At 38.7% G+C, this 12,560-nt stretch overlaps 1 protein-coding gene across 1 annotated transcript in view; it reads right to left on the bottom strand.

Moving 5' to 3' along the window:
- COL25A1 (collagen type XXV alpha 1 chain) overlaps nt 1-12,560 on the bottom strand; it is a 428,953-nt gene that overhangs the window by 213,867 nt on the left and 202,526 nt on the right. The window contains exon 3 of the mRNA XM_077814764.1: nt 1,714-1,758. Coding sequence (XP_077670890.1) covers nt 1,714-1,758 — 45 coding nt within the window. The remainder of the gene's footprint in view (nt 1-1,713; nt 1,759-12,560) is intronic.

Below are 12,560 nucleotides of genomic sequence, written 5' to 3' on the forward strand. Positions count from 1 at the left end.
TGTCACACTTTGTGAAGTGATATTTGCACATTTTTCCAATTATTTAGATTCAAAGGCTTTTGTACAGCAGTTCTTGAGAACATTATCAAAGGGCTGCAAATCAAATCTAATATTTCACTCTTATTAAGTGGAGCAGCTGCAGCTCCCAAATCAACGGCTTTTCATTAGCTCTCATGGCCTCCCTCTAACTTCTGAATAAAGTGAGGTGCAAAAGGGGCATAAAATAGCAACAGCTGTATTTTCAGTTTGCTTTTGATATTGTCAGGCTTTTGTTTTTAACAATGTGATTTTATTGTCTAGTAACTAAGGTAATTTCTTTATACTGGTAAACATTTCCAAATAGCATTTTAATGTGCAGGGTCTGTTTCTAAAGGAAAGAGATCAATTTCCTCTGTTAATATCTTAATGTGTGTTTATTTGATGTGTAAAACAAAAAGTCAAACATACTGCAAGGTAGCTGCCAAGTTCATTTGAATTGTCAAGATCATTTGTAAAGCCAAATTCAACCTGAGCAATTCCCGCTGTATAATAACTTTTGTCTCTGCAGCAAGTATCGTAAACTGATTAACATATCAAAGTTAGTGGATCTAATTTTATCAGAGTTTGGCTTTACCTTAGCTATCCAAGAAAAAGAAGGAAATAATTTTCTAAGAACAAAATAAAGTTCTAATTTATAACTACCTAAAAGACAAAACAATAGATTACTGTGAACAACTAAGATTCATGGGAATCAACCAGACTGTAAATTTCTCCTAATCTGCCAGATTAATTCACAGATGACCAGAAATACCTAATATAACCAGGTGGATCTGAAGCACCCATTTCTCTGCCACTTCTAGAAACACCATCCTGACAAAGAGCTGAATCCTGCAAGGTGATCAGTGCGTTAACTCCCACAGATGTCAGGAGGAGCTGAAGGTGCCCAGCGCCTGGGAAGATCAAGCCCCAAGTGTAGTTTCCACACAAAGAAAATGCCTCTCTTTATTTATGTGTTGCATTTGCAAATTTTCAGCCACAAACACAGACTGGATTTTAATTCAAGAAGATCCTAAATGCTACAAATTCCTGATAATCAACAGCTTATTTTACAAAGTTCAGTCTATTTAGACATTATCTCCATGACCATTCACATAACACATGTTCCCTTTTCCTCATGACATGATCTTTTCTAAACACAAAGGGCTTGATTTTATACTCATCTATACCATTGTAACATTATGTACTTCAATGGAATTATGCAGATGTGCACAGGTATAAATGAGAGAAGATTCAGAGTGCTGAAATTATTACAGAATTATCAATAACCAGTTTTATTATCAATGGCTTTTATGTCAGAAATTATAAAAACTATTCAAGGTTCTAGAGATGCATCAAGTATTATGAAGCAGGCCTACAATTTAATGACTATTTGAGATTGAAAGCAATTTAGAAGGCCACAAGTTATATGCCAAGGATCACAAAACTTCTATCAGAATTTTTTTTTTTAAACAGGTCTTTTCTTCCTATAGATCACAGGCAACAAAGAACAAAAATAAGGCATGCTAGGTGCATTCCTCTTCCCCCAAGACAAAATGCAAACCAAAATAAAGTAGCTGAGTCATCATCTATCCAGTAGAATAATAGATACATTTGCACAAAACGGACAAAATACTGAGAAAAACCCATCTACCCAAAATAAAATCTGACATCTTGCTTCCAAAAGTGAAAACTTACCAGTCTCTCCTCTTCTGCCCCTCTTACCTCGTTTCCCCGGAGGGCCTGAAAAAGCAAGCAGTTTCTGGATTGTGACTTTGCAATTTAATATAGTTCTTGACATTTAAAATGCAATTTGTATGTAGACATAATAGTATAAAATTCATCATAATGGGCCAGATTTTGCCCTGCTCCTAGTTGGCTGCATGGATATGAACAACAGTAAGATTCATATTCACAGATATTGAGGCCAGAATGGACCATTAGATCATCAGGCCTGACCTCCTGTATACCACAGGCCATTACATTTCACTCCTTTAGCTCTGTACTGAGCTCAATAACCTATGTTTGACTAAAACATAACTTGTGTTTGGCTAAAGAATTTCTTCCAGAAAGGCATCTTGTCTTATCTCAGGACATCTAGAGATGGAGAATGCACCACCTCTCTTGGCAGTTTGTTCTGATGTTTAATTACCCTCACTGTTAAAATGTAATTTCTAATTTGTCTGTTTTACATTTCCAACCATTGGTTCTTGTTAAGTTTTCTCTGCTACATTAAAGAGTACTTTACTACCCATTATTTTCTTCCCACAAGGATATTCATTTGGACACTATAATCAAGTCACCCGTCAATCTTCTCTTTGGTAAAATCATCAGATTGAGCTCTGTAAGTCTCTTACTCTAAGCATTTTCTCCAGCCCTCGAATCATTTTTTGTGACTCTTTTCTGCACCCTCTCCAATTTTGCAACATCCTTTTAAAATGTGAACACCTGAACTGTATACGGTTCATCTCCCACTCACATACCCCTGTGTGACCTTCACAGATTGCTGCTGCACCTGTGCACCTGTTACATCCCCCATGCAGGTGCGACAGAAGCGGACAGGTGCAGGGCAGAGATTTCCAGTGTGGCAAGAAGGGGAAGTTGTTTCTGGTCAGCAATGGGGAGATATAAGCAAGGATTTTCAAAGAAGCCTAAGGGAGTTAGGCACCCCAATTTAAAAAAGTACCTAAAGCATATAGGAGCTCAAATCTCAGGCTATCAGAGGGACTTGTGTTCTTAAACACTTTGGGAGCTTTTAAAAACCTCCTGTTTCCCACTGAAATTCAGTGGGAGTTGGCTCTTAGGCTCCTTTGAGAATCCCACCCATGATTCTTTCCCAGGGCTCATCTAGCTGTAGTGCAAGAATGTGCAGCCCCTAATTCTAAGGCTACATTTAAGGGGACAATCTAACCAAATGTAAAGTCATCTGCAAACCATTAGGCTGGTCCTGCACTCCTCACACATAAAACTCTCATTTACCTCAATGGACATAACATCAAAATATTGGTGCAAGTACACAGGTATTTGCTAAGTATACAGTGTGCTTTTTGTCACGGTCAAATCTTGTCCTTAGATACTGTACAGATAATTGAGAAAGAATGGTCTTGTGATTAAACAGAGGACCAGGCATCAGGAGGTCAAGGTTCCATTCCCAGTTCTGCCAGGGACTTTCTGTGTGATGTTGTCAAGTCATTTAGATCAAAATTGTCAAATGTGGCCAGCGAAAGTTATACAATTCCGTATTTAAGCACCTAAATTGCAGGGAACTAAATTTTCAGAGATGTTGAGCACTTGTAGTCCCACTGATTTCAATGGGACACTCAGATGCTCAGAACATCTGAAAATCAAACCTCCTTTAAGGGCCTGATCCTACAACACTGGGGTGAGTGGAAGTTTTGCCATTGAATTCCAGTGGAGCAGGATTGCGCTCTAGGAGCCTAAATATGGATTTAACTGCCTGATTTTAAATACCCAAGTTTGAAAATTTCATCCTTAACTTCTGTGTGCATCAGTTTCTTCATCTGCAAAATGACAACACTGATGAGGGTAACACCATCCTGCCTCAAAATGTACTGTGAGGCGTCATGAATTAATGTTTGTAAAGCACTTTGAAATACTTGGACTGAAGGTGCTACAGGTATGCAAAGTTTTGTTATTCATATGTGTAAGTCTCATGGACTTTGATTAAACACCAGAAATCAAACTTTCATGCAACAATAGATTGTGGAGTCACAAAAAGAGGATTAGAATTTTTACTTGACTGAAGCCATTGGAAGAGAGAGGATATGAGGAGATGGAACTGATTTTTAAAAAATAAATAATTTATTTGCCATAAAGTGTATTTTCCTTGCAAGGCCTCCACACGTGAAACTGCCAATTAATGTCAATGGGAGCTCAGTACATGGGAATGGGGAAAACATTATTTCAGGCAGGGAAAGGGCAATATGTACTTGAAAGAGAAAATTAGTTGGATTAAACAAAATAAATATTCTACTACAGTGTTGTACAGTCTCCCCAACACTACTTTTCAGTTTTATCTGCTTTTATTATATGCAACTTTGTTTTCAGGGGGGCAACTTGGACATAACTTTCCTCCTCTATGAAACTTGGCATACAAGGTTAGAAAGGCAGAGAACTGTCTTGTGAAACTTAAAGAATACAGACCTCAATCACTGTCGCAGTAGTTTTATGCCAGTGTATTGTCATTGGAATCAATGAAGTTACACTGCTGTCAAACTGAAGTAATGAGTTAGCAAATCAAATCCTGTCAGTTTAAAGATTTTTTTTTAATTTTATTTGTAAACCAGAATAAGAGCATCAGGAATTGATCCCCCGTTTCTACTTTCCTTCCTCTATTATGCAGTTTTTAAATCAGTCCTTACTTGGGCAAACTTCCACTGAAGTCAGTTAGAGCTTGTCCAAGAAAGACCTTAGTACAAACTGGGGTCTGACATTTACAAAGGTTTCCAATGAGCCTTGGCCAAGTTTTGCACAAACAGCCTCCCTCCCCACGGATGCTAAGGAGGGATTTATGGTTTTAACTTGAAATGGTCTGAAACTGTAGTTCCAGCTGCTCTGAGATTTTGGGTTCAAACCTGAGAACTCAAAGCGAAACTCAGAGGGAATGAACAAAAAACAACAGAGTTTCTTAAACTGAAGTTTTGCACAGCTGTAAAACTCTGTTCCCATATGTAACTCGCATTTATGGAATCAAGACCCAATGTTGCACATCTTGCACATCCAACATTTCCACTGACTGTATTGGATGGATGTAAGATCAGCCAGATAAATCACAGCAATAAAAGAATACGCCCAGCAACTTTGCCCTTAAAGAGAAACTAACCTATTTGAATATTTCTTCTGGCATCAAATGCAGATCACAAATACACTGATACCTTGAGATCACTGGACGAAAATGTGGATAAGTGCTAATCACTTGATACATTCTGATTGTTATTGTACCTCCATAGTCATGATACCACTGAAGACTATGGAATTACTCTGCATTTATGCCAGTATAAAAGAGATCAGAACATGGCCCCTGACCTTTAGCTCCCCAAGCCAGCCCCATTTAGTTGCAGGAACTGCTGTTGAATGACATGAGGCACTCCTCCTTCCTAATTAAATCTTCAGGAACTTTTGTCCAATCCTGCTCTGCGGCCTTTATACTGATCCTTGGGATGTGGGAATGTAAACTGTGAAATAATTGGCAGATCCTTCAAACTTCCCTTGGAATGCTGAGTACCACCAGAGGATACGAAAAGAATACTGCAATTGTTTTATATATGCAACGGATTCCACTTATAAGTATTTATCATGCAGATAGGCCATTACCTTTGGCCCCAATTCAGAAAAGCACTAGCACATCTGCCTAGGTCCATCTCTCCATTCAGGAAAGCACGTGACATGCTTACACGCCATCTCAAATAGGGATCCTTTCCTAAATCAGGGTTGTTAGCCTTCTCTGTTGCCCCGATTGTGTTCAGCTATCAAAATCACTGATCCTTAACTATGAATGTCCATATTTTTCCATGTTTGTATTATTATTATCTCACAAATAACATAGGGATTTGGGGGAGGCGTGGTGTGGTGGAGGAAATGGATCAATATTTAAAAAGCTATATTAAGCATGACAGTTAATTTTAAGGCAATGCAACAGATTTTCATTTATACAGCTTGGTGTGATATACAGTACTATATATAAAGCAAATGTACTGAATGTTCTCGCCCTGGATAAAATCCCTGTAGAATATGATCAGCAGATTCTATGCTGAGTTATATTTCACCCATACAGAGTACTTAAACAAGACTTGTTTGTTTTAAATGTCTTTTTCAATTTTCATGTCTCTAAAAAGAAAGAGACTTTAAGCTCAATGGGATAAACTGGTTTAATGAAGATTAATGATGCCAAATGATAAGCAGTAGGGAAAATCAGTTTACAGTAGCTAAGTTCAAGAGCTGCCAACATACTGTTCTACAGGGTTTCTAGATTTACCTACAGGTTAGGAGTGCAAGTGAAACATTGGAAAAATCAGCTCTTGTTCCTTTTTTTCCCTGTTTCACTTTAGAGATGTTTTAAACAAATTTCATTCTTGAGGAGATTGTTTCTGAGTCCAGTTTCTGGAAATCTTAATTTTAATTAAAAGCTTAACAAAGAGACAGGGTTTTTTTTTTTTTTACATTAAAATGTAACCAATTAATTTTATTATTCTTCATCTACAGATACATTTTTGACAAATTGTTATGGTGATAACTATTGATTATCCATATTTATCAAAAATCTAATAGCTAAGTAATTACGTATCTTAATATTTGTTTTCTAATAATAGAAAACAATTTGGTAATTATCATTAGAATTATTTCTTGAAATTCCACAAACCTTAGCTATCCCCAAGTTATTCTTTCTAGTAATTTGGTGCTAGGTATTACTTTCTGAAAAACCTTAGCTTTTAAAAAAAAATCTAGACAAGATCAAATGTACTTCAGCTGTACTTCAGCTAGATTATAGCTTTAGACTTAGTACTTTAATGTTGGTGTATGCTTTCTAAGGCAGTTAATGAAGTAGTGAAAGAGTTATAAATGAACATGTTCCACAGTGTTCAATGAATTAAGCACAAAACGCCTCTCACTGATAACTACTGGAGTATTCAGAAGAATGGGTGTGTTAAAAATGGGCAAATTATCATTAAGGACATAGGTCAAGTAAAAATTCTTATGGAAAATTACTTTTAAAAAACATAAGGTATAACTTTCCTCTCCTATTAATCTAGAAGAGGTCTCATCCACCTTTTCATACACTCAGAAACCCCCAAATTATAGTGCTCATAATCAGGATGACTAGCACTTTTTGTCAGATGTTCATCTATCTTCCTCTAGCTCATGGGTTCACAACATGGGGGAGTTGCACACAGGTATCAGGGCATCTGAACCACTCTGCTCTTTCCATATTGCTAAACAGAAGGATGTTCTTAGCTAGATCTTAGAGGGAATGGAGTCCTGGTATGGTAAAGGTTGAGAACCACTGCTCTAGTTCTGAAATGTCTTATAACTGCTCCTTTAGACTTTCCATGTAGATACATTTTCTTGAAAACGCATGCACCAACTATATTTGAAGACAACAGGTTGTAGTGAAGCAAATTATTATGAATAATTTCAACTGTGGACAGTTTGTTTAGATATTAAAATCAAGATGACAAAACATCTTTTCAAAAATATCTGTGGTCAGAGTTGAGGTTATGTTGTGATGTACTATGCATTTCTTTGTACGTGTTAAGAATAAAGGGCCAGATGCTCTGGTCCAGCCAAGCTACGCTCAGTTCTGGAAAAGCCACCTTTGCAGCCCCTGATCCTGGGGCTGTCTGGCTACTGAGTAGGGTTACCATATGTCCCATTTTGGCCGAGGCAGTCCCTTTTTTAAGCCCTGTCCCTGCCATCCTGACTTTTTTGGCAAAACTGGGCATTTGTCCCATTTTAGCAAACTGGACAAACGCCTGGTTTTGACACCCCCAAAAAATGTGGTGTGACCCCAGCAGGGTGTGAAGAAACGTGTGGGGGGAGGGGCGAGAAGCAATGCCAAACCTGCAGTGGAGGGAGGGCTCTGGAGAGCAGCTCAGGCCAGCCTAGCCCCATGCAGGCGGGTGGCAGGGGGTCCTGGGCTGGCCCCATGTGCAGGGGGAGAAAAGGGGGGCCATGGGCAGGTGACGAGGGGCTTGTGCCAGCCTCATGCACAGGAGAGAAATGGGGGCCTCAGGCCAGCCCCGTGGGCAGGAAGGCCTGTGGGGGAAGAGGGGGCATTAAATACCGGAGGCGGGGAGGGGCTTGGTTCGGTCCTGTGTGGTGTTTCATTTTCCCTTTGGGAAAATATGGTCACCCTGCTACTGAGCCAATCCTCCGAGTAAAGAAGAGCAGTGCATTATTACAGATGATCTACTTTATGACTTTCTTCCTATAGATAGAGGACATAAGGAGCCCTAAAGGAGTCATTTCAGCAACCAGGGGATCAGGAGGGGGATTGGCATAGAAGCCGTTATGCCTACAGAAGGATTACCATTTGCAGTTAAACTGGTTTTAAGTTGCTAATACAGCAGGAAGCAGCCTTAAGAGACCAGTGTGTCCCAATGTGTCTATATTTATTATTTGTCCAGAATAAGATTTATGATGTCCCTAACTATTCATTTCCTTGCTTTTAAGTCCTTGCATTTGGCAAACGATGAGATACATAAGTACACTGTTGTCATTTATCTACCTTGACTGGTTTTTGAAACAAAGATTTTTGGTTTTGGAATGATATACATTTTCCAAACTGTATACAATGGCTATAAAGCCCAGGCCTTTTTAATTTTTATTGACTCCTGTATTTTCCAGCTCCTAGGTTTGACTCTTTAAAAAGAGGTCTCTATAGACCAAGGATTGTATACTGCTGCTGTTCTCAACAGTGCTATTTTATGAATTAAGTACTGTATGAATTACACTAATTTATGAATTATGGCCTACTTCTTGGAAATTGTTAAATACCACAGTGAGTTCATTGACTCTAATGAGGTCTGATGTGACAGTTGTTATTTCTATCATTCTTATTTCCTAAAAAGTGTTTCATTGTTAGATTTTTTTCCCCCTCCATGATTCTGGAGACAATTTATCATTAAAGGGGTACACATTATATACAGTGAGTGGTTTTTTAGATTTTCCATAGTACATGAAAAGAAAGAAACAATTTTAAAAACATGGGTTACCTCCAAGACTTGCAACAAAAAATAAAAAACAAAAAGGCTGTTCTGGTCTAATTTTTTTTTTTTAAATAAAGATTATTCTAAACTCAACATTTTGTTCTGCAAAACTCACACGAACCTCACAGGAACCAAGTGAATATTCCTAATAGTTTGTTCTAATTTAACTTTTTAGAAGCTGAAAAAGAATCAATGGTGTGCATGAGAGAGAGAATGGGGAGAAGGAGCTGTGATTTAATGAAAATTGGTATTCTCTTTAGTCGTCTTCTTCACCCACATGCTAAAACAGAGACCAGCCTTTTGAGGGAAATAAAGCCCAACAACATTTCATGGACTTTGGAACTGTTAATGCACTAAAAGTATGAATGGCCCTCTCCAAAACAAATCATTAAGGGACTATCTCTCTCAAAGGAAACACAATCTTATTTTTGATTATAGAAGGAAGAGTTGAGATCTTAAAGGTGAAAATGTACATGTACATAGTATTGGGAGGATCTAGCCAGATCCTCAGCTCATGTAAATTGGTGTTGCCTCATGGAGTGACACTACATTACACCAGTTAAGAATCTGGCAGCCACAGGCACTGTGCAATCTTCCCATTAACCTGTTTGGCAGTACAATTCACTCTTAACCTTTTTGGGAATAATTCTATATTAGCAAAGAATTGTATTAAATGACCTAACAGCCCAATTGTTTTGTTTTGTTTTGTTTTTTTTTGGGGGGGGGGACTATCAGCAGCTGTGGTCTATCAGCAAATTATGTATATTCATGCATGCAACTGTAAATAAATTATTGCACACACAAATGCAGTTATGCCATTGCCTGATTTTATTTATTTATTTATGGACACTGGCATTTATTCTTTAAAAAGGAAAACACATAGGTCTTTTCCATCAGTAAATTCTATGATTCTATTATCAACCCCCTGTCAGCGACTGCCAGTCATGCCAAACTGTTTTGTCATTTGGTCAAACAGGACCTGGAACCTACATGTGACCTAATTTTAGACTTGAATACAGAACTCCAGAGATTAAATATGCATGCACCAACTCAGTGTACCACCCAAGAAAGACGGACAGACAGATATGCACAAGACTCCATTCACAACTTAACCGATGCACCAGCTCTTGCTCATTCATCTCTCCACATATGCACATAATTCCCTCTGAAGTTAATGGGAGTTTCATGCGGACACCAAAAGAATACATGCCAAGGCGTTTAAAAAGGTAACTATTGCCATTTGAATTTTACAGCATCGCGCTAATCCACTTCTTATTAGCTAGGAAAGTTAATGGGTCCAACTATTGTATTAGTTATAGGAGTAGAAATCCAGAGTAAATTTGCTGAAATTAGTAGAGTGGTTCCAGTTTCTCAGTGGTGTAACAGAGAGTACAACTTGGTCAATGTTGTTAAAACTATGATAAGGAAATGCCCCCAAGTCACTTTTTAACCCAAACTGGCCTTTCCAACCAGACTTCAGCAGGAACAGAAAGCTGTCATCGGCCTTGTCACAGATGTAAACAATTGCAAATTCTATCATCCAATTTGCAAACAATTTCACTGGTTCCCTACTTATTTCAGGATCCAATTCAACAGCTCTAATTTGTCCTAGGTTTCTCTTTGCTAAAAGGAAAAATAATTAGTTGCAGAGTTGCATTGAGAACCAAGTAAACTATCCCACAGCTTCCTCACTGTGCCAAATAGCCCCTCTGTGCTAAAGCCATAGGAGTTAAAGCACTGCATGACATTGTAGGGGAGGGACGTGCGCAGACAAGGGGCAGAGATGAACAACCTCTGCTGAACGTGACATATATTCTTGTGAAGTATATATATGGTATGCACAAAGTGAACTGAAGTTAATGCTGCTTGAATAACTACCCATTTGTACTATGTTACTCGCATTGGAACGGTCACAGAGAACAACAAACAGCAGCATGACATCTGAGCCGGGGGAGACAGGGATCTGCACTGTCTTGTTCTCTGGATTTCTTGTCAATGTGAAATTTGAAGGCCACACCCCTTGCCCCTGCTGCCGACCCCATCCCAACCAAGGGAGAGTGAAAAGATTTTCGCTCCAGCAGATCCAAGGATTTGGGTAAACACATTGTTTTGCAGAAGGGGAACATAAGGATAGTGGATTTTAAAATACTGCATGGATTTGTTCCAGCCTATCTCCTATGGACCTTTTCTCTCTGTACTCCCCTCCCAGGTCCCTCAGCTCATTTTCGATGAGCCTCCTTTCGTCTTTGTCTCTACATAATCTCACAACAGCTGGCATCTCAGCCTTTTGCTTTACAATGCCTACGGTTTCGGATAGCTCATCTGTAATTTCCGTACCTCAATTCCCCATCTCACTTCAAACCTCAAATCCTTTTTGAGATGCGGTGACTGGTTGTACAGAATATTCTAGATGAAGCTGTATCAGTGATTTAGACAGAGGTGTTATAATATTTTCTGTATTAGTCTCCATCCCATTCCTTACATATCAAACATCTTGTTTGTTTTTCACCACAGCTGCATATTTAACAGAAGTCTTCTCTGAGCCATCCACAGTCTCACCCAGGTCTCTTTCCTAAGTATTTGAGCACCTACCAAATCATGAAATGTACACATAAGAATATATACTTCTCTTCCCTCCAGTCAGCAGGATATGGATTTTGTGTATGTGTGCACAGCAGGTTGCTGTTGATGTGGTTTTATTTTGGGAAGGCTAAGCAACATAGCGGCAACGTTCAAAAAACTACTAACGCCCTCCACTACTTCCTGGACTAGTGGAACAGGGCTGGAGTAGTGATTAGGTCTGTGGAATAGAGTCTATCGTCTTTTAGTGTAAACAAACAATTTGCTTTTGAGTGATGGTTTTAAAAATAACATGGTTGTAATGTCCAGATTCAAGACCACGTTTATAAAAGAAGGAATAAATTCACCCCAGAAAACAATCCATCTCACGTTTTATAATAAACTCAGTGAATGCTGGGGCAGGAATTTGAGGTTTAGTCAGCAATTTACTGATTGTGTCTGCACTGCATAGGTATTAATAAAGCTCCTGCTAGAGTTACATACCTCACTATAACGCTTCGGCTCTTTGATTTATAAGTGTTTCAAGTAGCCTGGGCCAGAAGCAATGATTGGTTCTAACATATAATGTGGTGGGGCACAATCAATGAGCATACAACACTGCATGCACACATAGTCTTCTTTGCAAATACAGAAATAGCTCTCATGACCTGGCTGACAAATCCTACTGAGGGACAGCTGAAGCAGGCAGGCATAGCCACTCTATACTAGTAAGGCATGAAAGCCTTCTCATAGTTTCAATTTGCCATTCCATTGTATTACTACCATGGCCATGCCAATCACTTTCCTTATCATGGTACAAAAAGCATACTATGTATGGAGAAAATCATAACAATTTCATTTATCTTTTTCAAGTACATATTTAATTTTGATGAACTCATAATAAGATGTTAGGGCCAAATTCTGCCCTTGACTTCAGTGGAAACTACACCCAGATAATAAGGACAGATTATGGTCCTTTGTGAGCACTTACAACTATGCTGAATATTTTAATGTTTTTATATGTTTAATATATCATGAGTGATCTAGAGAAATGAACCCAGGGCTAGGAATCAGGAATTCTCAACTTCCAACCTTGGCCCTGCTTTTGATTTGCTGGGTGGCCCTGAGCAAGCCACTTCATATTCCTGTGTCACAGTTTTGTCATCAGGAACATGGGGTTATAATAATGACCTACCTTCCTGGTACAGTGCTTGAAGCATGCAAAATCTGAAATAAGGCGTCTGTAGTGATCACCATGAA

The sequence above is a fragment of the Eretmochelys imbricata genome, chromosome 4, assembly GCF_965152235.1.
Source record: "Eretmochelys imbricata isolate rEreImb1 chromosome 4, rEreImb1.hap1, whole genome shotgun sequence".
NCBI lineage: Eukaryota > Metazoa > Chordata > Testudines > Cheloniidae > Eretmochelys > Eretmochelys imbricata.